Source organism: Peromyscus maniculatus, chromosome 5 (assembly GCF_049852395.1).
Source record: "Peromyscus maniculatus bairdii isolate BWxNUB_F1_BW_parent chromosome 5, HU_Pman_BW_mat_3.1, whole genome shotgun sequence".
Taxonomy (NCBI): domain Eukaryota; kingdom Metazoa; phylum Chordata; class Mammalia; order Rodentia; family Cricetidae; genus Peromyscus; species Peromyscus maniculatus.
Window position 1 is genome coordinate 21,520,265 of NC_134856.1, and position 25,694 is coordinate 21,545,958.

General features: G+C 55.9%; 2 protein-coding genes across 2 annotated transcripts; one reads left to right on the plus strand and one right to left on the minus strand.

Annotated features, from left to right (window-relative positions):
* The first annotated feature begins 1,538 nt into the window (after window positions 1-1,538).
* On the plus strand, window positions 1,539-8,126 carry Podnl1 (podocan like 1). Its single transcript, XM_042277438.2, has 10 exons — window positions 1,539-1,810; window positions 1,965-2,183; window positions 2,797-2,890; window positions 3,178-3,242; window positions 3,372-3,481; window positions 4,425-4,581; window positions 4,840-4,955; window positions 6,147-6,804; window positions 7,559-7,707; window positions 7,782-8,126. The coding sequence occupies exons 1-10, from the start codon at window positions 1,766-1,768 to the stop codon at window positions 7,912-7,914; spliced, it is 1,746 nt and encodes a 581-aa protein (XP_042133372.2). The 5' UTR covers window positions 1,539-1,765; the 3' UTR covers window positions 7,915-8,126.
* Window positions 8,127-8,423: 297 nt separating this feature from the next.
* On the minus strand, window positions 8,424-25,673 carry Cc2d1a (coiled-coil and C2 domain containing 1A). Its single transcript, XM_006993087.4, has 29 exons — window positions 25,348-25,673; window positions 23,978-24,113; window positions 22,106-22,218; window positions 21,949-22,014; window positions 21,571-21,705; window positions 21,274-21,496; window positions 18,562-18,680; window positions 18,169-18,241; window positions 17,526-17,597; window positions 17,308-17,438; window positions 17,167-17,239; window positions 16,166-16,299; window positions 15,638-15,743; window positions 15,381-15,553; window positions 12,938-13,060; window positions 12,792-12,850; window positions 12,604-12,720; window positions 11,739-11,812; window positions 11,610-11,668; window positions 11,457-11,508; window positions 10,823-10,922; window positions 10,647-10,737; window positions 10,393-10,530; window positions 10,239-10,303; window positions 9,529-9,592; window positions 9,314-9,440; window positions 9,048-9,124; window positions 8,919-8,966; window positions 8,424-8,850 (listed from the first exon to the last, which is right to left on the minus strand). Exons 1-29 carry the CDS (start codon window positions 25,405-25,407, stop codon window positions 8,830-8,832), a joined length of 2,829 nt encoding a protein of 942 aa, XP_006993149.1. The 5' UTR covers window positions 25,408-25,673; the 3' UTR covers window positions 8,424-8,829.
* Window positions 25,674-25,694: the final 21 nt, after the last annotated feature.

A 25,694-nucleotide genomic window follows, 5' to 3' on the forward strand; every position in this document is an offset into this window, starting at 1 on the left:
AATTTCATTTTAGAGGCCAGGTGGTGGTGGTGCACACCTTTAATCCCAGCACTTGGGAGGCAGAGCCAGGAGGATCTCTGTGAGTTCCAGACCAGCTTGGTCTGCAGAGTTAGTTCTAAGACAGGCTCCAAAGCTACACAGAGAAACCCTATCTTGAAAAACAAAAACAAACAAACAAAAAACAAAACAAACAAATAAAAAACAAAAACAAAAACAAAAAACCAACACCAAAACCAAAATTTCATCTTCGAGTACCTTCTTTCTTCAGTCAACCCCTGCTACATGGTGCACCCTACAGGGGTCTTTGTTCATGCACTTTGGACACATTGTTTTTGAGACAGGGTCTTATGCAGCAGGCACTGGCCTCATCTAGACTCTTCTTGCCTTAGTCCCCCTACGTTCTGTAATTATAGTCCTGTGCCACAGGCTGCCCACTAGCCCATCCACTTATTGAGCTCTACAATGTTTCTGGAAGGTGAGACAACCTTAACCAGCTTCAAAAAGGGAAGCTGGCCAGTGTTGGCCATGCCTTAAATCCCAGCACTGGGGAAGCAGAGGCAGGTGGATCTCTGTGAGTTCAAGGCCAACCTGTCTACAGAGTGACTTCTAGGGTGTGGGGGGCCCCCAAACAGCTTGACCACACAGCTGCCATGATAGGCTTAGAGGCCCAGACACAGCTTCTGGCAGGCCCCACCAAGTGGGGCCTGGGTCTAAGGGGAAATACCTGAAATTCCAAACATTCCCTATAACTCAAGACAAATGTCATCCAATCAGGGTTCTGAACCATGGAAATCCCCTCACCCCAACCTCTGCTATGATAAAAACCCCACTGCCACTGGGCAGTGGTGGCACACACCTTCAATCCCAGCACTCAGCAGGCAGATCTTTCTGAGTTCAAGTCCAGCCTGGTCTACAGAGCAAGATCCAGGAAAGGCGCAAAGCTACACAGAGAAACCCTGTCTCGAAAAAACCAAAAAAAACAAAACAAAGCAAAAAACCCACCGCCTGAGCTCTGGGCTCTCTGCTCTCACTGCTGCATCAGACAGACAGAGAGACCAAGCTCGGAGCTTGAAGATAATAGATACTCTTTGCTTTTACATACGAGATTCAGTCTCCATGGTGGTCTTTTGGGGGTCCCTGCGATCTGGGCCTAACAAGGACAGGCGCAAAGCTACACAGAGAAACCCTGTCTCAGAAAAACCAAACCAAACCAAACCCCAAAAGGGGAGGCTGAGGCCCAGAGCCCAGGTTCAAACAGGCTGAGCAGCCCCGAGCTCGCCTGGCTAGCCATTGGGGAGTGGGCTGCGGCTGCCAGCCAGACATGAGAAGGAAAGGCCAAGCCTCCCTTGAGTCTTCCTGGCTGGCTTCATCTCCTTGGGGACTCTCTAATGCCTCCCCCATCCACTGGCACCCTTATTCCTGCCTGTGGTCAGCCCAAATACCAGATAGGGTGACTCTTAGTCTTTCCTCAAACATTCCTCGTCGCTGTGGCTCGGTTTAGGCTGGCTGAGGTTATGAAAACAGAGCTGGGGTGTTTGGAGCAGGCAGGGATCTGTAGGACGGGCTAGATGAGCCTGGCCACCCTATCCAGCCCTCTGCCTGCCCTCATCAGGGAGGGGGACGGTCATCCTCCCTGGCCCTGTGGTATAGCTGTGTGTGTGTGTGTGTGTGTGTGTGTGTGTGTGTGTGTGTGTGTGTGTGTGTGGTGTGTCCTATGCCGAGAGATGGAGGGTAGCGTAGTCACAGGGGACATTGGAGGAAGTGAATGCTGGACCGGAGCTTGAGAAGAGACACCACGGGACTGATTATGGTAAGGTGGGCAGGGAGGGTCTGGGGTGGGTCTGCCCACCTCTACCGGGCTCTGCCCACCTCTACCGGGCTCTTCCCACTGTCTAGGTGGCCAAGCCTACTCTGCAGGGGGAACCCCTCACCAGGCTGACCTGTTGACCCTTGCTTTACCCCAGAGGTCTCAAGAGCTGCTGCTGCTCCTGATGCTGAGGTGGACAGCAGCACACATGGAGGACCCTGCTTTCCCACACTTGGGTGACAGCTCACAGCCCCTGCGGAGGGCCTGTCCTTGGCCCTGTTCCTGTCCACAAGATGACACAGTGGACTGTGCCGGCCTGGGCCTGAGGCTATTCCCGGACAATGTCACCAGGGCTGCTAGGCACCTTTCCTTGCAGGTGAGGGCTGGGGTCCATGTGGGGTCCACACAGCGGAGCTGAACCTGCCCTTGCTCCGGGCCTGCTAAGCCAGACCAAGGCCAGCGGTAGAAGCACTGTGTGTTGGGAGAGCTGAGTTTGGGGTCCGCATCTTAGGAGTAAAGTGGTTTTGATCAAAACACTGAGTTCTGGGGCAATCGCTGTGATGGTGGAGGTCATGGGAGTACTCTGGGAAGACTTGGGGCAAAAGGGAGTTGGTAAGGATCCTGAGGCAGGAGGATGGAGACAACTTTGACTTCATCCTTCACTGCACAGTGAAGCCCTGTGTGGGGGGAAAAATAGCCAGGGAAGTGTCAGAGACCAGTTTCAAAATTAGCAGCCTGTGGGGCTTGGGAGCTCAGGGTGATGGTGTTGGTTGTGGGTGATTTGCCTTGCAAGTCTGGGGTTGTCTGGGGTCATGGAATGGGATGTGTTCTCTCCTCCTCCTCCTCCTCTAATGTTTGGAGACATTAGGGATGAACCCAGGGCCCGCGGATGCTAAGCAAGTGCTCCTCTGCACGGGGCCACACTTCTAGGTGACACGCTGAGGACAAGGGACAGGCACTGGTGTGAATGTCTTTACTCCACTCGGCAGAACAACCAGCTGCAAGAGCTCCCCTACAACGAGCTGTCCCGCCTCAGTGGCCTGCGCACCCTGGACCTGCACAACAACCTCATCTCCTCAGAGGGTGAGGACCTCGAGCCTGGAACAACCAGGTCCCAACCTCTCTCCACATCCGCTGTTTGCCAGTTGTGGCCAGCTCTCTCGGGGGTTTCCACAAATGCTGAGCACGGTGGAATTTCAAGGGTTGGGGGAGGGTGGTGGCTGTGGCTTTGAGTAAGGACAGGATGTGTAGGGGGCGGGGGTGGGCACACGCCTGGGAACTTATGCTAGCCACTAGCCTTGGGAGTAGGCCTGCTAGAAATGCCGGTCCCCTCGCTCAGCTGACCTGTTGCCCACCGCGCTCCCACCCAGGCCTGCCTGATGAGGCCTTTGAGACCCTCACCCAGCTAGAGCACCTCTACGTGGCCCACAACAAGGTGAGCCTGTATGTAGCCCTGAGAGGGTGCATCCTGGCTGGGGTCGCCCAGGACGCAGGACCTGGGTGTGGGAGCTGGGGGGGGGGGGCAGGAAGCGGGCACCTGGACCAGATGCTGTTGCTGTTGCAGCTGTCCGTTGCACCCCAGTTCCTGCCACACTCCCTGCGTGTCGCTGATCTGGCTGCCAATGAAGTGGCGGAAATCTTTCCTCTCACCTTTGGGGAGAAGCCTGAACTCCGGTAGCCTTAGCCCTGGCCCCGCCTCCATCCTTTGATGCCCGGAGAAAGAGGCCTGCCTGCCCTGGGAAGCATGCACATGGCTTTGCATAGGAAAAAGCAGAGGGCAGCCCTGTTTTGGAGGGTCTGAGGCATGGCTCTGCACTGGGGGTGGGGGTGGGTCACAGAAGGCTGGGTTCTGTTCTGGGGACCCTGGGGCATGGCTTTGTGCTTGGGAGGGGGGTGGCAGGGAGGACTCAGATCAGTTTGGGAGGGTCTGGGGCAGTCAGCTCAGTTTGTGGAGTAGGTGCCTAAACTTGGGGTCAGAGGGACTTCAGCTTTGTGTAGGGAGTTATGGGTTATGGCCCTGTAGTAGGGGGAGCTTGAGTGATGAGATAGGGTTCCATACACTGTATCAAAAGTCTAGACTAAGTTGGGCAGTAGTGACACACGCCTTTAATTGCAGCACTTGGGAGGCAGAGGCAGGTGGATCTCTGTGACTTCAAGACCAGCCTGGTTTTCTTTTTTTGGTTTTTCGAGACAGGGTTTCTCTGTGTAGTTTTAGTGCCTTTCCTGGATCTCATTCTGTAGACCAGGCTGGCCTCAAACTCACAGAGATCCGTCTGCCTCTGCCTCCCGAGTGCTGGGATTAAAGGTGAGCGCCACCACCACCACCTGACTTCAGCCTGGTTTTCAAAATAAGTTCCAGGACAGCTAGAGCTATGCAGAGAAACCCTGTCTTCAAAAACAACAACAACAACAAACCAAACCAAAAAGAAGACTAGGACAGATACCATCTACTTCAACGCACGCACACACACACACACACACACACACACACACACACACACACACCCAGTCTCTCACTCTCAAACAGAAGCTGTGGACCGCCTGAGCTGGAGTTGAGGGGTAACAACTGGGAAGGGTGGTGTGCACATGCACAGGCTGGCAGCCTCGCCCTCCTCAGGTCTGTGTACCTCCACAACAACCGACTGAGCAACACTGGTTTACCACCTGACACCTTCCACGGTTCGGAGGCCATCACCACCCTCAGTCTCTCCAGCAATCGGCTCAGCTACCTACCACCCAGCCTGCCAGCCTCCCTGGAGCGCCTTCACCTGCAGGTACCCTGCCGACCACACACATGCCTGGGTCCAGGTCTCTTAACAGCAGCCTGTGGGATTTCCCCACCTGCTCCTTTTCCATCCTTTCAACTGCTCCCAAGAATTCCAGATGTTAGAACAATCACGTAGGGAAAAAGACCAAAAACTCCACCGCCTCGCACAAGCAAGACAAGCTCTGAACACTTTACTCACAGCCTTCTGTGGTTGCCGTGGCTGTGCATGCCAGAGCCTCTGTTTCATTCGCTCTCCTTCCTCCAGAACAATCTCATCTCCAAGGTGCCCAGAGGAGCGCTGAGCCGGCAGACTCAGCTCCGTGAGCTGTACCTGCAGCATAATCGGTTGGCAGACAGTGGTCTGGATGCAACTACCTTCAGGTAGGTGCACAGCAGCTCTGTGCTAACAGTAGCCCCTCCTTTGTAGGACTCCTAACCCAGGACTTCATTTAGTGAGTACCTGTGCACACAGCTGTCCTGCCGGGCATAAAAGGTATTACTCTATGCTGTGATGCTTGGCAGGTGTCCTCGTCTCCAGCTACTCACTCTTGAGGTTCTATTACCCACTAGCTGTAGTGTGTGTGTGTGTGTGTGTGTGTGTGTGTGTGTGTGTGTGTGTGTGTTGGGAAGATGGAATCCAGGTTCTTGCATATGCTAAGAGACAAAACAAGTCCACCACCTAGCCACCTCCGGCCCTGCCCCCCAGGATTCTAGACAGGTAGACAGGCGCTCTGAGCTGCACCTTAGCTTTTATTTATTTATTTGTTACTTATTGGACAGGGTCTCTCTGTGTAGCCGTGGTTGTCCTGGAACTTGTTACATAGACCCCACTGGCCTCCAACTCATTTAGCTCTGCCTTCCTCTGCCTCTTGATTGCTGGGACTAGGGATGTATGCCACAATGCCTAGCTTCATTTATTTGTTTTTATGCATATGGGTGTTTTGTCTGCATGGACGTCTGTGCATCGTGTGTGGTGTGTGCGCAATGCTTGAAGAGCTGCAAGAGTGGTGGATCTCCTGGGACTGGAGTTAAGACAGTTGAGAGTCACTGTGTGGTGCTGGGATCTGAACCCTGGTCCTCTGGAGAAATAGCCCGTGCTCTTAACTGCTGAGCCATCTCTCCAGTCCAGCCCCAGATTTTTTGAAAGAGTTTGGCTAAACATAGTCCAGGCTGGCATGGAACTTGCAATCCTCTCAGCTCAGCTCGTGAGTGCAGGAAACACACCGTAACCATTCTGGGCTGCCATATACATCTGTGTCACACCCACCCACCTGTGCTCTGCCATCTCCCTCAACTTAAAATCTCCAGTTTTAAGGAGTCCTGAAACCATTTCCTTTCCTTTCTGCTAAGATCTATAGGGTCCCCACACACACTTTTTTTTGAGACAGGGTCTCTCATTCTGTGTTACAGCTCTGACTGTTCTGGAACTTACTTTGTAGACCAGGCTGGCCTCCCGCTCACAGAGATCCACTTGTCTCTCTCTTAAGTGCTGGGATTAAAGGCGTGAGCTAACAACGCCTGGCTGAGGTCCCTTTCTGGAAGTGACCATGCCATCATCCCTCTCTCCACCAGCAAACTGAGCAGCCTTGAGTACCTGGACCTGTCCCACAACCAGCTGGCCACAGTGCCTGAGGGTCTCCCTGGAACCCTGACCATACTGCACCTGGGTCGCAACTGCATCCGGCAGGTGGAGGGGGTGAGGCTGCACAGAGCGAAGGGCCTGCGCTACCTGCTGCTGCAGCACAATGAGCTGGGGGCCTCAGCGCTGCCCGCAGGGACGCTGAGGCCTCTGCGGGCCCTGCACACGCTGCACCTCTACGGCAACAGGCTGGAGCGCGTGCCCCCAGCCTTGCCGCGCCGCCTGAAGGCCCTGGTGATGCCTCACAACCGCGTGGCCGCGCTAGGCGCGCGGGATCTGGTTTCCACGCGAGCCCTGGCCGAGCTCAACCTGGCCTACAACCGCCTGACAAGCGCGCGCGTGCATCCCGGCGCCTTCCGCCGCCTGCGCGCCCTGCGCAGCTTGGACCTGGCTGGCAACCAGCTGAGCCGGCTGCCCGAGGGCCTGCCCGCCAGTCTGCGCTCCTTGAGACTGCAACGTAACCAATTGCGGGCCCTGGAGCCGGAGCCGCTGGCCGGCCTGAATAAACTGCAGGAGCTGAGCCTGGCGCACAACCGGCTCCGCGTGGGCGACATCGGGCCTGGCACCTGGCACGAGCTGCAGGCACTGCAGGTCAGGGGTTAACTACAATTAACTACTGTGTGCTTATCTCCATCCCTCCGCTGGCCCAGCTACTCCCTAGCTCTGTGCCCCGGCATGCCAACACAGCCCCATGCGGGCAGCCTGAGCCAGCCACAACAGACCCTGCTGGGGTTGTTGCTGGTATGCCCCCACCTCCTGGGGGGAGACGACTTCTGAGCACTCCTCCATTCTACCCAGCAGCTGTGCTCTGGCAACCCAGTGGGCACAAGATAGGCCCCTAGCCCTTTCTGACCCCAAACATCCTAGTCAGAGCCAAAGGCCATCTAGGCAATCACAGAAAACAAGTGAGAGAAGGTGAGGAGCATGGCCAGGTGTGGGGACTGCACCCCCTCCACAGCACAGGGGAGGCTGAAGTAGGAGTCGGATTTGAAACCAGCCGAGGCTACTGAAAGAAGAAAGGAGGGGAAGCAGGAGAGGGAGTGGAGGAAGAGAAAGGAAGGAAAGAACAACCAGGGTGTGAGCAGGAGGACCAGCATCTTCACATCCTTGTGTCTTGCTGAATCAGGTGGGGGAGACCACATCTTCCTGTACCTCTCAGGATAAGATAGAAGAAGATCGGGCTCAGCAGATCCCTATGGAGTGAAGGAATCTGGCAACTATTAGGGAGCAAAGATCTGGAGGAAGCTGGCTGGGCATGGGAGGCAGAGGGCCAGGGAGGCGAGGGCTGGAAGCTCTTGGGGTGAGGCCCAGGCCCTGAGCCCACCGCGGTCTGTGTGCCTGTCAGGTGCTGGATCTGAGCCACAATGAGCTGTCCTTTGTGCCCCCTGACCTGCCTGAGGCCCTGGAGGAGCTGCACCTGCAGGCTAACCGTATCAGCCACGTGGGCCCCGAGGCCTTCCTCGGCACACCCCACCTTCGTGCTCTCTTTCTGAGGTGAGGGCAGGGGAGTCCGGATGGTGACATTAGCGCTTCAGCCGCTGCCCTAACACCCCCGCCTCTCCGCACAGGGCCAACAGGCTTCATAGGACGAGCATCGCGGCTGAGGCCTTCCTGGGGCTTGGACACCTACGTGTGGTAGACACCGCAGAGAACCCGGAACAGGTCCTGGTCCGGCTGCCGCCCAAGGGCCGGGGGCCCTGAGTGCTGACAGACGGCGGGCTCAGAAAGTTCTAGTTGGGCCTTGGAGACTGGGCCTGTTTGTCAGAGCTGGCCAAAGCCCCAGGAGCGGGTGTCCACGATAGGTGGGGTTGGGGCGCTAAAGCAGGAAGTGTGATGACTTGAACATCCTGGGGTGTGGACTGCACCTCCCACCAGTTGGTGATGGGGAAAATAAACTGGACCCCTTTCCATGTTCATACGGATATGGACTCAGTGCCCTCTGGACCCATCTCTTCCCTACACCTCAGGGGAACATCTTTTCCATCCCTGAGACCAAGCAGGGAGACAAGGCTCCAGGATTTGAAGTCAGTTTGGTCTCATGGCCAGTGACTGATGTGGGTGACCTGAGACAGACACGTGGGTCATTAACCACAAAAGGCCCAAGCCACGGGCTCACCCAGGCCTTTCCAGGGAACTGGGCTGGGTGGGGAGGCCCAGGCCAGCCACCGAGTGGGCTGTATCAAGGAAAAAAAACAGAGCTGGGGCGGGCATGGCCTTGGCTGTTTATTCTGTGTTGACCCTGGTGGGGTGGGATGGGGAGGGGCAGTGTGTCAGCACAGCCCCTGGAGAGCCGCCGAGCGGACAGCTTAGTGGCATCTTTGGAGAGGGCTGTGGGGTTAAGACTGGTCGGGGCAGGAAGTAAAGTGCTTTAGGGCCCTCTGGGCTTGTGTCCCAGCCACCCTCCTTGCTCCAGATGCTCCTGGATGTGCAAACAGGACTCTCCAAGGCCCAACCAGCCAGACTGGGGTGAGGGTGCTGTCCCGATGTCCCTGGGGCCGGGGGCCTGGACAGGGTGAGTCCAGAACCAACTGTCCGCTGATTGTCTGCTTGTCTGCTCGGTGGCCCTGGAGCTCTGCCTGGCATTGGGCTGTGGGGCCTGTAGTCCAGGGATGGGCCTCACCTGCGGAGTCGCTGCAGCTGGGGGAGACACAGGGGTCAGGGGACCATCACCACACGTGCCCCTCCCCCCACCCATGGCCACTCACCTCGTTCTCCACCAGATTTCGCCGGTACAATGCCTCCTTCGCAGCCTCCTAGGGGAAGGGGTGATTGGCTGACAGTCCAAGATGACCCTGCCCCTAAACCTCAGGACCCACCACACGGGCCCAGCTTACCCTGCTTCCGTCATAGCCCAGGCGCCGGGCGGCCTCCGTATAGAAATGCAGCTGGCGCTCCAGATGGGTTGCGTACTCTGGAGTGGCAGTGGGGTCAGGGTCAGCGTCAGGTAGCTGCTCCTCCCCACTCTGTCTCTGTCCCTGTCCCCCACTCCACGGGAATTCTCAGTTCCCTACCCCTGCACACACCTCTCTCCTGTCGGACAGCTCCTTTGACAGTCCCTCCCTCCCCAGCCCCACCCCCCGCAGCCCCACCCCTGCCCTACCCCTGCGGATGCCAGCGCCCCCCTGCTCCAGCTGTGCCCTCTGCCACTGGCTACGTTGAACTACGTCCTGGTACTGCTGGGCCACTTCTGGGGGTACAGGCCGGCGTGCCTGCCTCAAGGCCAGGATCTAGAGGATACGGGGGGGGGGGGGGGGTGAGCCCATCTGAAGCCGCTGCTAGGCCCGCCCCACTGAGCCCAGCAGGCCTGGCACCCACCTTCCTTTCTAGCCGCTCTTGGTCAAAGGCCAGCACACTGAGGCTATGCAGGGGCCGGGCTGATCTGCAGGGGAGAGAGGGCGCTGAGGGCTCAGGAGGATGTGGTGGGGGTCCAAAGGGGAGTGGGCAGAGGTACAGGGGCCAGGAGATCTCAGAAGGGCCTCAAGAAGTCCAGAGACCAGGGAAAAGTAGATCTGATGCTGGAGGTTCTGGGGCATGTCTGCCATCCCAGCACTCAGGAAGGTGAGGCAGGGGGATCATGAATGAGTTACTTCTTGAGGGAGAGAGACAAAGATAGAGACGGAGACAAAAGTCGCCATGTCCATGAACTAAGAGGAAGGAGAGTGAAGACAGGAGGCTGAGGATGTTGACAAAGGTCAGGTATCAAAAGGTCAAGCAGATGCCGGGTGGTGGTGGCACAGCCTTTAATCCCAGCACTCGGGAGGCAGAGGCAGGTGGATCTCTGAGTTCAAGGCTAGCTTGGGCTACAGAGTGAGCTCCAGGAAAAATGCAAAGCTACACAGAGAAACCCTGTCTCGAAAAACCAAACAAAACAAAGGGTCAAGCAGAGGCCTTTGAACTGAATTCCCTAAGAGAAGGTTTCCAGCATGGCTCTGGAGTCAGATAGGTTGTGTTGTGATGTGCCATGGAACCACACAAGGAACCGAGACGAGAGAGGGTCGCTTCAGTGTGACCTAGCCCAGACTCACCTGTTGTTGCCTGGTTCCCTCCAAGAGGCAGCTATGGGAGGCACCTTTGCTTTGGGCCCAGTGACCTGTTTTGGTACGGAGAGCCAGTCCAATGAGTACTGAGCCCCTGACCCCAGCCCTACTCCCAGGGGTGGCTGACAGGCAGGGGACTCACAGTGGGCACAGCTGCTGGGAGGTGATCAATGACCAGCCACCTCTCCGTTGTGGTCTCCAACTGCTGGGCCGTCAATGGCTCCCGGATCCGGACCATCACTTCAAGCCGCCCCCCAGTGGGCCGGCGACCATCCAAAACCTAGATAGGAATAAGAAGGGGTGCTGTGGGTAAGAGCAGCAGTCTCAAACAGAGCCCTCAGGAATGCCAGGGGTGACGCTGGTGACGCAGTCTGCAAGCACCCGCCACCGCCTCACCTCCAGGATCTCATGAACTTCGCAAGCTGTCTCCAGCATATCCAGCTTCAGCTGGGCTGTGCCCAGTACCCTGTCAGTCTTGAAGAGCCCCCTGTGTGTAGGAAGGTGTAGGGAGCTCTAACGGTAGGCAGGCTACTCCTCAGCCCTGGAGCCCAGAACCTGTGACCCTGACTCACCCCTTGTGGACCACTTCAAACTTGATGCCCTTGGTTTGGATGGCCCTTCGGAAGCCACGGTGGCCACGGTTGATGCAGAGTTTGAACTGCTCCTTGAATTCTATGCAGGGAAGGAGGGAAGAATGAGAAGAGGCTGTCTGTGGGGGGTGTGCACTGGCCTGTGTGAGCGTGCGTGGGTATGTATGTATGTGTGTGTGTGTGTGTGTGTGTGTGTGTGTGTGTGTGTGTTGCACGCACGCACACGGGTATATGTTCATGTGGTGGTCAAAGCACCACCCCAGGTGTCAGCCTTCACCCCACTTTGTTTGAGACGATGTTGCTCTCATTTGTGCACCCCAACCTAACTGCCCACAAGCTCTCTTGTCCTCGCCACCGCAGGAGTGTGGGGTTGCAGAGGTGTGTTACTGAGCCGCCTTATGTCGGACCTGGAGATTCAAATTTACACACTTCTGCTTGCACTGCGCTTGCTTTACCTGCTGAACTGTCTTCCCTCAGTCCTTGTCTTTCTTTTTTTCCCCGAGGGTGCTGGGGATGGAAGCCCAGGACTTGTGCATGCTGGGGTACACCTCTGAGCTACAATCCCACCCTGGCCCTAGTTTAAGGTTTTTCTTTTGCAGGAGGCAAGGGGACTCACCAGGGGAGTCTGTATTTTTGATCACACTGGTCTTGTCTTTCTGAGCTTCTTCCTGTATCAGGGGAGGAGGCAGCAATGATCGGGCCCAGGCTAGACCTGGACTTCCTGCTTGCCCTGCTTCCTGGTCCCCACCCACTTGGAGGTTGCACCTACCACATTGGGATAAGGGAAGTCAAACCGGACAAAGGCATCCAGGTCACTGGGGGACAGCCCTGCAGGAAAACAAAGGTCAGACCTAGGGAGAGAGACCAGCCCACCCCTGCTTCTGGGGCACCCCCTCACCTGTGGGTGTGGGCAAGTTGATTCCCTTCACGATGAACAGAAGCATGTCGTTGTTGCTCAAGTCCGGAAAGATCCTTTCAGTAGGCAGGGAAACAGAGGCAGGCACCTCAGTCCCAGCCTGTAGCTCTCTTTTCCCTCTGGAGCGGGGAACCCCCAGATGGCAGGAATGCCACTCCGGGGTTCAGGTCGCAGAGTTAGGCCTGACTTCTGGGCTCTGTTCAGTGCTCACGTATTTATCTGGGACCTACTTCTATTGATGTTTCTGTATGTATTGTGTGTGTACACTCACGTGCACGCATGCAGGTATGCCATGGCAAACATGTGAAGAGGGAGGAGTTCTTTTGAGAGCTCAGGTCGTCAGGCTGGCAGTGGGCCCCTCTAGCTGCTGACCTGCCTCACTGGCCCTCATTTCCCAGCAGCATCTCAGCTGTGCCCTTTATATTCCTGGAGCCCTACTAATTGCCACCCAGGACTCCAGCTGCTGGAGGATCCTTTCCTTTTGAAACAAAGTCCCATGTAGCGCAGGCTGGCCTAAAACTCACCTATATATAGCCAAGGCTGGCCCTGAACTTCTGATCCTCTGCCTCCACCTCCTGAGGGCTGGGATCACAGGCATGTACATCTGATAGATGAGGTCCTGGATCCCAAGATCTCACGAGTGCTGGGTAAGCATTCTACCAACTGAGCTACACACCCAGCCTCTTCCTTTCATTGAAGAATTACTTTCTGAGTGTCTGCCAAGTGCCGGCCAGGGCCCCAGCCAATGCAGCACTTCATGCCTTTGCATGCCTGTGTGCCCAGAGTCGAGTCCCGCAATAGTGTAGCTCCCTCCCCAGCAACACCCCAGCGGGGGCTTTGGGCCTACTTGATGACACTGAAGGTCCTCTGCTCAAAGCGGGCAGCGGGTGAGGGGAGACTGCGGGCAAAGGCTTGCTTTAGGGTGTCCATGCTCCGCTTACAGTCTTCTGCCAGCTTCTCGAACCTGCAGGGAAGGCATTGCTTGGGGCCCTGGCCGCTGGGCTGCCAGTGCAGGTACTGGTCGGGGGCACTTACTTGATGGTTTCGGTAATGTTGCCCAGGTGGGTGAACTGTGTGGCGTGGTTCAGACACATCTGCAGGGGAGAGACTGAGTGTGGGTGGAAGGCCAGGAGTACAGTGCAGGGGACGGGGACGGGGACGGGTCATGGGTGGGAACTCACTTCATGTTGCTGTCTCAGGAGTTTGGTAAGCTCCCCATAGCGCCGCACAGCCTCCTGAGACAGTCCTGGGCCAGGCCGTTGCACCAGTACAAAATCGTCCTTGTTGACGGGGGCGGGGGGCACCTGTGGAGGATGAGGCTGCTAGGCAAGGGCCTCCTGGCCCACGAGGAGCAGCTCGTCAGGGCTTTGACGTCTTCCTGCCCCTTACTCTATCTCCGGTGTCCCGGGTCTCCCCTTAGGTCCTACACTGTCTGACACAATAAAGCCATCCTTTGGGCATCCAAGCCTGTCTGTGCAGCCCTGTCTGTCTGTCTGTGCAGCCCCGTCTGTCTGTCTGTGCAGCCCTGTCTGTCTGTCTGTGCAGCCCTGTCTGTCTGTCTGTGCAGCCCCGTCTGTCTGTCTGTGCAGCCCCGTCTGTCTGTCTGTGCAGTCCCGTCTGTCTGTCTGTGCAGCCCCGTCTGTCTGTCTGTGCAGCCCCGTCTGTCTGTCTGTGCAGTCCCGTCTGTCTGTCTGAGCAGCCCTGTCTGTCTGTCTGTCTGTGCAGCCCCGTCTGTCTGTCTGTCTGTCTGTGCAGCCCTGTCTGTCTGTGCAGCCCCGTCTGTCTGTCTGTGCAGCCCCGTCTGTCTGTCTGTGCAGTCCCGTCTGTCTGTCTGTGCAGCCCCGTCTGTCTGTCTGTGCAGTCCCGTCTGTCTGTCTGAGCAGCCCCGTCTGTCTGTCTGTGCAGCCCTGTCTGTCTGTGCAGCCCTGTCTGTCTGTGCAGCCCCGTCTGTCTGTGCAGCCCCGTCTGTCTGTGCAGCCCCGTCTGTCTGTCTGTGCAGCCCCGTCTGTCTGTCTGTGCAGCCCCGTCTGTCTGTCTGTGCAGTCCCGTCTGTCTGTCTGAGCAGCCCTGTCTGTCTGTCTGTCTGTGCAGCCCCGTCTGTCTGTCTGTCTGTCTGTGCAGCCCCGTCTGTCTGTCTGTGCAGCCCCGTCTGTCTGTCTGTGCAGCCCCGTCTGTCTGTCTGTGCAGCCCCGTCTGTCTGTCTGTGCAGTCCCGTCTGTCTGTCTGAGCAGCCCCGTCTGTCTGTCTGTGCAGTCCCGTCTGTCTGTCTGTGCAGCCCCGTCTGTCTGTCTGTGCAGTCCCGTCTGTCTGTCTGAGCAGCCCCGTCTGTCTGTCTGTGCAGCCCTGTCTGTCTGTGCAGCCCTGTCTGTCTGTCTGTGCAGCCCCGTCTGTCTGTGCAGCCCCGTCTGTCTGTGCAGCCCCGTCCGTCTGTCTGTCTGTGCAGCCCCGTCTGTCTGTCTGTGCAGCCCCGTCTGTTTGTCTGTGCAGCTCTACTCTGTGGCTGGGAGCGAGGGATGCAGCAGTGAATAGAGACAGCCAAGCACTGTAGCACACACTGGTGATCTCAACACGTAAGAGACTGTGGCCTAAGAACTGAAAGTCTGAGGACAGCATGCCATACGCAGTGAGTTCAAGGCCTGCCTGTACACAGTACAGAGGCCCTATCTTAAAAAAAAAAAAAAATCTGAACTAAAACTCTAAGAAGAGGGAGTCAGCCCAACAAGTCTCTCCCTGGGGAGCGTTCCAGGGAGAGAAGAGCACGTGCAAAGACCCTGAGGCTAGAGTGCAGCCGGCTGGTGTGTGACACAGAGGGAGGAAGTGAAGGCGTGAGGCAGACCATGACGACCGGGCCACAGGAAAGCTCTGCATCTACCTGTGTCGCTGCGGTCTCCCTCGCTAGAATGTGCGCCCCACAGGGTGCGGATATTTGTCTATTTTGCCCAACATTAGGGTCCCAGAACCCAGTGTGTGCTCCATACAGATATGTCTGTATGAATGCTGCTGTCTATCATACAAGGGGTCCTGGGATCCTGCCGTGTTTTCAGGTGGGAATCGGTCTTCAGGTCTCCAAAGACAAAAACAGTGCTGAGTGAACAGTTCTACCCAACGTGGCAGAACCTGTTAACTGTCTCACAGAGATTAGAGTCTCTTCCCTAGTAATGGCACACAATAGTACTCCTAGCAAGAAACTGCAAGCCTTAGAATCCTCTGCAGCTAGGTACGGCCACATGGCTAGCTCCGGCCAATGGGAGATAAGCAAAAAGGCCTGGGTTCTGGAGGCAGCAGGGGTGCTCTGCTGTAGAGAAATAGAGGGCAGGGCGTCCCCAGTGCCTGCAATGACTCCACCCTTTCCATGGGGAGGCGTCAACGGGTCAGTGATCCATTTGGATCCTGTGGACTAGGACAAGACCCTAGGACATGAAAAGCAAAACCATGGGAAGGGCCCGGGCTCCTCAGGCACCTGTGACAGAGCCCAGCCTGTCCTAAGTGTGACATCAAGAAACAACTGTCTCCTTTCAACTGCTGTCCTCCAGGGCCTGTGTCCCGGCAGCTTAAGGATGACCAGTACATTCTAGGTCCCGTGGTTGCCGGGGCCACAGGCAGCGTGCACGGTAGAGGCCTCACCTTGGCGATGTCCACAGGCAGCCCATTGCGAGAGGCCTCCAGCATGGGCTCCAGCCCTTTGGCCTGGCGCAGGTGCATCTTGGCGCCCTCGACATCATTCTTTTGCTTGGCGCGCAGTGCGGCCTGCAGGAGCTGCTTCTTGCGGCCCTCCAGAAAGGCCAGCTGCTGCTGGGCTGTAGGTGGGAGGCCTCAGTGGGGGCTGCCCAACCCAGTGGGGTCAGGTTGGCCTGGGTAGCCAGGGCAGGGGGGGAACTTACCCCTGGTGGATGTGCCCTTGGGGGCTGCTTTGCCTGCTGGTCCCGATGAGGGCGCCCTGGAGGGTGAGGACTTCAGCTGGGTTGTAGGGGCAGCAGGAGTATTTTGCTGCAGAGAAATAGAGGTCAGGATGTTCCCACTGCCTGCAATGACTCATTCTTAAGTGTCGGAACCCAAAACCGAGGACCTATCTCTGGGTCCTCAACAAACTCATTATGTAGCTGAAGCTGGCTTTGAACTCCCCCCCACCCCCAGGCTGAGATCACAGGTATGAGCCAGTGTGCCTGCCTCATCCTTAGCACTGACCACATCTATGGTCCTGAGTCTACCTACTCTCTGCAACAGCTCGTCCCAGGGAGGCTACTCTGTGCCCATTCTGCAGATGAAAGGACTAAGGCTCAGGGAGCAAAAAGGTTTGCCCACAGCCCACAGCCCAGAAGTGGCAGGCCTATGGAGTGGGGCTGGGTCACTCCTGCTTGGCCCAGGCCTCTGTCCTTGTCACACCCCACCTCAGCCCTGACCCCCTGTACCTTTTTAGGAGCTTCCTCCTCTTCCTCCTCTGAGCCTTCATCATGGTTAGCAAGCTTCATGGCAGTTTCCAGGACCCCCACCAGACTCTGCTGGGTAGACTCTGCATTCTCCAAGCCCTGAATTGGGGGGAAGCCTGGCGGCAGAGTGACCTGGTCAATGCCTTCCCACTGTTGAGAGGGTGACACCAATCTCTCCTCCTCCTAAGGAATTCCAAGCCTTTCTTTTTGTTAGTTTTCTGTTTCTGAAATAGCCTCACTATGTAGCTCAGGTTGGCCTTGAACTTGCAATCCTCCTGCCTCATCCTCCCAAGCACTGGCATTACAGGTGTGTGCCATGCTGGTCTTGCTGTTTTCTGCATGCCAAAGATGGAACCTGGGGCTTTGTGCAGGTCAGGTAAGTGTCCTAGCACCGCTCTGGACCCTGCAGCCACCCTGAGACAGACAGATCTGAGTGGAGGAGCTGTGGGTCCTCTAAGCACTGACTCCTCTCCCACGGAACTGGTTTCTCCTGCTGGAGCTCCAGGGCCTGCACAGATTCTAACAGACTCTGTCAGGTGGGCCTCAGCTGGGAAGGGGCTCCCAGATGTGGAAGGTAGCTGTTTCCACAGGAGACAGGTAGGCAGCTGAGAACTTAAGAGGGTTCTACTCTGCCGAGGAAGATTTTGGGAAGTCCAAGTCTGAAGGCTTGGCAGGAGTGAATGGAATGAAGCAGGGAGGAGGAGACCACTGGGAGATAGGACGGGCTCCAGACAAACTCCTCATTTTGAGAACTTTCCAGTTTCCCTGATAGAAACATTTCTGTCATGACTCACTTCACTCTGGCTGAGAGGCTTGCAAAGTTCCTGAGTACACAGCATGGCTGTAGGAGACAGCCCGTAAGCAGGAACCGACCAGCAAAGGCCCAGCGTAGAGGGAGTGGGGTGGTGGGGCCCTTCCTTGGGACAGACCTTACCTGGGGGAAAACACACTTGGGGTGGGGCCTACCTAGAGGTGTAGCCTACCTGGAGGTACTGGCAGCTCCGTCACATCCACAGCTCGGCCTGCCTTGTGGGCCCGAATGGCATCTTGGTATTGCTGCAAGGCACAGAGGTGTTAGGGGACCTGAGAGAGGTCCTGGGGGCATTCGTCTGGTCCCTACACACCTTGACAATGCGCTCGTGCATGCGTGCCTTCCGCTGGTCACCCTTGGCCTTGGCCTGGGCTGCAGCCACATGGTACCGCTCCATCCGCTGCTCCAGCGCCTCCAGGAGGCTCCTCGGGGGTTGGGGAACCTCTGGCCAGAGGAGGTGGGAAGAGGTTAAGGGGGAGGGAATTGGGCACTGGTCCAGTCTGGCCACCTCTAGGGATCTTAGCAGCCTACCTGGCCTGATGGGTGCTGAGGCGGGAGTCAAAGGTTGTGCTGCTGGCAGAGGGGGCTCAGGGGACAGCTGGTCTGGAGACAGAGAGGCCCAGCCCAGTGAGGGGCTTGCTTGGTGATCTTGGACAGCTCCAAGATGGATAGAAGGAGCAGGAGGGGGCATGGGATAGGGTCCTCACCAGGTGGGGGGACATGGGTTAGGGTCCTCACCAGGTGGGGGGACATGGGTTAGGGTCCTCACCAGGTGGGGGGACATGGGATAGGGTCCTCACCAGGTGGGGGGACATGGGAATAGGGTCCTCACCAGGTGAGGGGACATGGGTTAGGGTCCTCACCAGGTGGGGGGACATGGGATAGGGTCCTCACCAGGTGAGGGGGGGGACATGGGTTAGGGTCCTCACCAGGTGGGGGACATGGGATAGGGTCCTCACCAGGTGGGGGGACATGGGAATAGGGTCCTCACCAGGTGGGGGACATGGGATAGGGTCCTCACCAGGTGGGGGGACATGGGTTAGGGTCCTCACCAGGTGGGGGGACATGGGATAGGGTCCTCACCAGGTGGGGGGACATGGGATAGGGTCCTCACCAGGTGGGGGGTTGGAATAGGGTCCTCACCAGGTGGGGGGACATGGGATAGGGTCCTCACCAGGTGGAGGGGGCAGGCGGGAAAGGTCCACCAGTTCCCCACGGCTCAAGGCCTCCAAGACAGGATCAAAACTCTGGGAGAAAGAATGAGATGAGTGGGAAAGGGGCTACCAGGACCCCAGGGGGTGCTCCATACCCTGCCCAGTGGCAGAGGACTGCCCCCTCCCTGGGGCCACCCAACCCATGCTCTACCAATACTGAGATACTGATAAGGGGCACAGAAGATGGTGGCAGACTAGAGAGGGAGGAGCCGGCGGGAGGGAGGCCTGCACTCTCCCCGGGCCCCTCCCCCGGCAGGCCCCTCCCCCAGCTGGCCCCTCCCCCGGCAGCCCCTCCTCCAGCAGGCCCCTCCCCCAGCGGGCCCCCCAGCAGCCCGGTCTGGGCTGAAATGCACCTTGGCTACTCTCAGGTGTCTGGTGGCCGCCGCGCTGTCGCCCTGGTGCTTGGCATGGAGGGCAGCCAGCTTGTACTCATGCTGGAGGCTCTGCAACTGGGCCAGGGGGGTGCAGGGACCTAGAAAGAGGAACGCAGAAGCCCAGGCCACGCTTACCACACAAACTGTCTGATTCTTACAGGTTTTGAACCCATTTCATAGATGGACACCTGAGGGTCAGAGAGGGCATGCTCTCTGCCAAGACCACTCAGCTTTCAGGTGGCATGAGGCACAATCAACTGTAGGCCTGGAGGTTCTGAGCAGAGAGTTTCTCTCCTCAGAATTCTTTACATCCTGCTGTACACCCTTTTAACTTATCAAACTTCTTCTTTTTAAAACTTATTTCATGTGCACTGGTGCTTTGCCATGGGTGTCAGGTCCCCTGGAACTGCAGTTACAGACAGTTGTGAGCTGCCATGTGGGTGCTGGGAACTGAACCCAGATCCTCTGGAAGAGCAGTCAGTGCTCTTAACCGCTGAGCTATCTCCTCAGCCCCCCCCCCCCCAGATTGCTTCTTAAACTTTAAAAGTAGCCAAGGCTGCCACTCACAGCACCTTAAAACTATGAGCATTAGCCGGGCAGTGGTGGCGCACGCCTTTAATCCCAGCACTCAGGAGGCAGAGCCAGGGGGAGTTCGAGGCCAGCCTGGTCTACAGAGCGAGATCCAGGACAGGCACCAAAACTACACAGAGAAACCCTGTCTCGAAAAACCAAACAAACAAAAACAAAACCAAAAATCCAAAAATCCTATGAGCATTATAGAGAGCTAACCGTATGCCTTTCCCCGCTAATGTGGCATCTGGGTCTTGGGGTCGATGGTGGAATGGGGGCCTGGCACATGCTGGGCACCTGCACAGTCACCAAACTACGCTGAAGGCTGCAACCCCAGGCTTTCTGACCAGGAGACACAGCAGGCAAAGACATCTGCATCACCTGGTGGCCTCGGTTTGATTCCTGGAACCTACACAGTAGGAGGTGTGAACTGACTCCCATGGGTTATCCTCGGACGCTTGCAACTTTCCACGGCACAGACAACCCCTACCCCCAGTTAAAAATGTAAAATTAAAAGTGATTGGAAACTCAACAACGTTCACTTTAATGAAAAACACTTTTGGATTCATTTGTTTTATGTGTGAGTGCTTTGCCTGTGGGTATGTATGTGCCCACAGGTGTGCCTGGTGCCCCTGGGAGGCCAGGGAGGGCATCAGTTCCTTTGAAACTGGAGTTACAGACAGTTGTGAGCCACCATGTGGGAGTTGGGAATCAAACCTGGGTCCTCTTCAAGATCAACAAATGCTCTTAACTGCTGATCCATCTCTCCAGGCCCCCTACTTCTTCCTTTGAGTGTGAAACAAGGTCTTATTATATAGCCCTGGCTGGCTAGGCTTGCTATATAGACCAGGCTGGCTTTGAACTCAAAGTGATCTGCCTTCCAAGTACCGGAATTAAAGGACTACCTCTTATTTTGTAAATTATAGTTAAATACAGAAAACTTACTTAAAATTGTTTTTTTTCCTTCTCTTTTAAATATTTTCTTTTTATTTTTGGGGGTTAAGGTGGTGCACACCTTTAATCTTAGTGTTCAGGAGGCAGAGGCAGGAGGACCTCTGTGAGTTCACCGCCAGCCAGGTCTACACAGTGAGTTCCAGGACAGCCAGGGCTACACAGTGAGACCCTGACTCGACTGTGCACGTGGGGTCAGGTGACAGTTTTGAACACCTGGTCCCTTCTCCCATCTTTGCTGGTCTCAGCCTTTACCCACTTCACTGGTCTCCTTTTCTCTTTCTGAGGAGGGTCTTTCTACGTAGCACAGGCTATCCTTCAAGTTGTGATCCTCCTGCATCAGGCCTCCTTAGTGCTGGACTGACATGTATGCGCCAACGTGCCTGACTCATTGTAACCATGCTTTTGTGTCTGTATTGTTTTATGTGTGGACACGTGTGCCTGTAGAGGTCAGAGGCCAACATCAAGAGTCTTCCTCAATTCTTTCTGAGACAGTCACTCACTGAACTTGGAGCTCCCTGACTGGCTAGATGGGCTGGCCAGCAGCAAGCCCTAAGATCCTCTGTCTGGGTCCTCCCGCTGAGATTCAGGTACACACACCCATGCCCAGCTTTCTGCACAGGTCCTGGGATCTGAACTCATGTCCTCATGCGTATATGGCAGAAACTTTACCTGCTGATAGCCATCTCCCTATCTATTAACCGCCTCCCCCCACCCCCCATTTTTTTGAGACAGGGTTTCTCTGTGTAACAGCCCTGGCTGGCCTGGAACTCAGCTGTCTGCCTCCTGAGTGCTGGGATTCAAGGAGTGTGCCACCACTCCAGGCTCTATTAAGCACTTTTAAGTGTACAGTTTCAGGGCACACACACATCCACAAAACAGTGCAGCCCCCCGACCATCTCTGTGACGTATTTCCCCTGGACACTCACTCCTGCCCCCCCCATTCCACTTCCTGTGCTCACGGACCCGACAGCCCTGGGGCCTCCTGGGAATGGATTAGTGTCTCTGTCTTTACAGCTTCTTCACTTAACATCATGTCCTCATGGCTCTTCCATGTTAGAACATGCTAAAAAATGAAAACATTCCCCTTTATGGTGCACAGCCTATGTTTTGAGGTCTCTGAAGAGCCCGCATAGACCCTGTATCACCCTGGCCCTTCCCACCATTTACTTGGAGGCAGCTGGGGCTTGGCAGAGGTTTGTGTGATGGTAGATGGGGTCTCCAAGGTGGCACTGGACTCTGGAGCTGGCAGGTTCACAGGAGACGGGTGGGGAGCAGCTTGGGTGTGGCCGTGCCCGGCCGCTGGTACCTTCCCCAGTGTGACAAGTGGGGGGATGTCTGCTTCATTGATGATGGTGCCCTTCCTGGAAGAGGCCAGCAGGTTTTCCAGTGTCTGAAACAGGATGTGAGTATGAGTCTGAGAGTGAGTCGGAGCTCAGTCCCAGCACCCGCCCTCGGCCTGCTCACCTTGAGTCCCCGGTCACAGCGTCGCATCTTGGCACTGTCCCCGGCCTGCCTGGCGCTCTCCACTGCCGACTGGTAGAGGGCCAGCCTCTCCTGCAATATGGCCTCTACTCCTGGGATGGAACCCGAAGGCTTTGGCTACAGGAGGATTGGGGATACAATCTGGGCGGTGACCCCACTTAGGCCACCCTGACCAACCCCTTCTAACATGAACACAATTTCCCCTGGAACAATCTTCCCTACTCCCAGTGATGGAGACGTCCCGGTTCAGAGGTTCAGAGGTAGCATATCACCTGTGCCCAAGGTCACATGCAGAAGGGGTGAAAGGTGAACCTTAAAACCCCAGGCTGCATGCGTATGTGTGACTTAGGGGAGACATACCTGGGCCACGGGCATCGGGGGCTCCACAGCCTTCTGTTCCTCCCCAAGAACCTCGTTTAGCTCTGCCTGCAGGGATACATGGCCAGAGTAGGAGGTAGAGGCTGCTGGACAGGGCACTGAGATGATACACTGCCATATGTCCTGGCCCTGTGCTCACCAGCAGGTCCTCATCGGCCTCCACATCATCCTCATCGGTCCCCTCCTCATCCTCATCCACGTCTCTCATGCAGAGCCGGGCCATCTTCTCAATGGCCTCCATTGGCAGGGGACCTGGGGGCAGGAAGAAGCTTCAGCTAGAGCAGGATGCTCCCAGAGCCCCAGGCACGCATCCCTACCCTCAGGGCCCTGAAGAACAGATGCCCTCCCCGACGGCTCGCTGTGCCACATCACCACCCTGGAGCCCTTCTCCAAGCACCCATCTCTTCCCTGGCCAGTCTCAGTTATGGTGCCAGGCACCCTGAGTTCGAGCCTCAGCTCTGGAACAGTCTCACTGTATGACGCTGAGCAAGTTACTTCACCTCCCCGGGCTTCAGGAGAGCAGTGACTCAACAGTGGACTGTGGGACTAAAGGTGAATTAAATCCTTGGAGCAGCAAAGCCTCCAGCTGTCCCTGCCTCATCTCCAGAGAGCAGCACCTTCCTCCCAGGCTTGCACCCTGATACATTCTGTGAATCCCCACTCTTGTGCTTGGGGATACAATCAAGTAAAATAAAGGCTACCATAGAGCTCATCACATAAGAAGGACAGCCACAAGGTTGCTAGCAGCTCTCCTGTGTGGTAAATACAGCACAGGTACACTGGACAGGATGACACACATCTGGAGAAGGAGCTGAGATGTTATCCTGGCATTCAGAGCATCATGTAATTTATTAACGATTCTGGAGTTCCACCACTTAATTACCTCCACACTGGATGTGGGTAGGTGAAACACAGAAAACCATGAATCAAGTGGGAGACTGGATCGATGGCATGTTGTTGGCACGGTGCTTCCGTTTAAGGAAACACTATTCTCAAAAAAAAAAAGTTAAAAGCCGGGCAGTGGTGGCGCACGCCTTTAATTCCAACACTCAGGAGACAGAGGTAGGCGGATCTCTGTGAGTTCAAGGCCAGCCTGGTCTACAAAGTGAGTTCCAGGACAGCCAGGGCTACACAGAGAAACTCTGCCTTGAAAAACCGGGAAAAAAAAAAAAAAAGGAACCAGTGTTCTGTAAAGTGTATAAGGGACTGATTTATTGAATACTGGGAAGTACAACTAAGGCTGTATTTCACATTATCTAGGGTTTGTGTGCACACTTGTGTGCTGCGGCACATGTGGAGAGGGACCGAACACGACGGTGTCAGGCTTGCAAGCCTCTCTACCCACTGAGCCATCCTGCTGCCCTCTGGTCATGGTTTTATTAACCAGTAACCACAACCTTGTCCTCTGGGTGCTTCTATCTAAAGATTTACTGGATGTTGACAGTGCACCCTGCACTGGTGACCAGCAGGCCTGTGGCTCCCCTGAACACGGCCCCCTAACACACACGGTACTTACCAAAGGCACAGGATCACCACCTATGCTTCCAAACACCAGGCAGCACTGCTTAGGGCCACTGCGAACAGTCAAATTACTCACACAAAGCACAAAGCAAAGGACTGGGAAGACAGCCCGGTGGTTACCAGTGCAGAGGACCCGAGTTCGGTTCCCACAACCACTTCAGCTCTGGGGAATCTGATACCCTCTTCCAGCTTTCATGTATGCTTGTACACGTGACACACACAACACAGACATACACAAACACACATACACACACACACACACAAACACACACTTCTAAAAAAAAGAGAGAAAATGGTGGCAGAAAACAGACTGGATGAGGCCCAGCTGTATTCACAACTGACCCTGTCACCTAGACCCTAGACTGCAGGAAGGTGGGGGTCTTTTGTCGTCCCCCCCCCCAACACACTTCCAACCCAGTGCCTGGCTCCAAGTACTGTCCACTGCAGAAGTCCAATGCAAAAATATTCTCAAGTATGTTGGGCATCTTACCTTTGCCTTTGAGTTTCTCCAGGGCCTGGGGCTGGTTCCCCACCAAAGCCAAGAACTCAGCCTCCAGTTCCTCATCATTTACCCCATCCTCAGGGATCACCAGGCCATCCGGGGAGAAATCAACCAGCAGACCGAGCTGTGGGAACAACCATGGTCTAGTTAGACCTTCCAAATACCACTCAGCCAGAGGTAGCCAGGATGGATCCAGAGAGTCCCCATGGAAGGTAGGAACCAAATCTCTAAGAGTAAACTGTTTCCTGGGGATTCTAGGAGGCTGAGACACACATACCATGCAACAGTGTCCTGGCCCTTTGACTGAGCCCTAACCCTAGCATGTACAAAGCCCTGGGTTCCATCCCCAGCATGGCAAGGAAAAAAACTTAAAAATGTAAGCCCTGACAACAATGTCTAAGTTGAAACTAGGTCTTCTCTGCAAACCTGCCCTGTTTTGGCTAATGACCAATAGAATATGATGGTATTCATTTGCACACATATGACACACACACAACACACACACACACACACACACACACACACTTCTAAAAAAAGAAGGAAAATTGTGGCAGAAAACAATATATGAGATACATGAAATTACCCTTTCTGTAGGTCCAAACTGGCCAAATACTAGCAACTATTCATAGATCCACCTACTGGGAATAATAATTACATACTATGTTCTACCATTTTCCATAAATAATCTCAATAAGTCTTTATAACTGTCCTGACATTTAGGGACTCTTCCAGGCCTCCATTCCACAGGTGGGAAAACTGAGGCTCAGAGCTACAAATATATCTGTCAAACGTACCAAGGCCAGGATGGAACCCAGGTCATACAGACTCAGACCTGAACACTGACCTAGGCTCCGGGCTCCCTGTTCAAAGCTGGGACAAATCAAATTTCCACAGGCTTTGGATCTGGGAGCATGGCGCTGGGCCACACAGTTCTGTAGGTTTTCCTGTACACCCCTGTACTGACATTTCTGTCTGGCCAGGCTGTTCATTCTTATGACCTTGGCTAGCTGTCTTGTCTACCTGAGCCTCAGTGTCCTCATCTATACAAATGGGAGTAAAGAGTGTGGCCTGGCCCAGCTGATTCAAAGGCTTGAAAAGCTGGTCTGATCGCCGCCTCTTCCCGGCTGGGACTGCTGCAGCAACAGGTGTTTCCCCGACACCAGGGTGGGGAGCCAGACGCTGGATGGGTCAGGCCAGTAGGCCTTACAGCCAGGGGGCGGGGACTTGGGTTCACCTGGTGGCGAGGATCAGTCTTTTCTGGGGGTGGGGCACTCCCCGCGAATGTGAAGAAGGGTGGGGAGAGACCCTGAGGAAGGGTGGAAAGAGACCCCTAGGTGGGCAGCAGGGCGCACACTCACCTGGCGGGCGGTGACAGCGCCTCGGCCCGGAGGTGCCGGGGGTCCATTCCTCTTGTGCATCTTCCAGGGTCGAAGCCCGGATTACCAGCCCTGGCACCTTGGCCTTGCCCTGCCTCTTCCCCGAAGCCGGGTCTCTGAGCTCGCTGTGCTCCTGAGCCCTGAGTGCCTCCTCCGTGCCCGGCCCCCGAGATTCCCGAGTTTTAGCCACCTTGCTTCCGCCTTGGCCTTCGGGAGCGCGGCTACGGTGTTCGCGGGATCTCCGTAACTAAACTACAATTCCCGGCAGCCAGTGCGCGAACGCGCATGCGTTTAACATGAGGTGGCGCGGAGAGAAGGCCGGGCGTGCG

Excerpts from the sequence above, each read along its gene's own strand:
- Podnl1 (XM_042277438.2), top strand. The coding sequence starts at position 1,766 with ATGCTGGACCGGAGCTTGAGAAGAGACACCACGGGACTGATTATG. Across the intron at positions 1,811-1,964 it reads ACACCACGGGACTGATTATG|AGGTCTCAAGAGCTGCTGCT; the intron begins GTAAGGTGGGCA and ends GCTTTACCCCAG. Across the intron at positions 6,805-7,558 it reads ACGAGCTGCAGGCACTGCAG|GTGCTGGATCTGAGCCACAA; the intron begins GTCAGGGGTTAA and ends TGTGCCTGTCAG.
- Cc2d1a (XM_006993087.4), bottom strand. The coding sequence starts at position 25,407 with ATGCACAAGAGGAATGGACCCCCGGCACCTCCGGGCCGAGGCGCTGTC. Across the intron at positions 18,681-21,273 it reads CAAGCCCCAGCTGCCTCCAA|GTCCCTGCACCCCCCTGGCC; the intron begins GTAAATGGTGGG and ends TCCTCTTTCTAG. Across the intron at positions 16,300-17,166 it reads GGAGCTGCCAGTACCTCCAG|GCTTCCCCCCAATTCAGGGC; the intron begins GTAGGCTACACC and ends CTCTGCCGCCAG.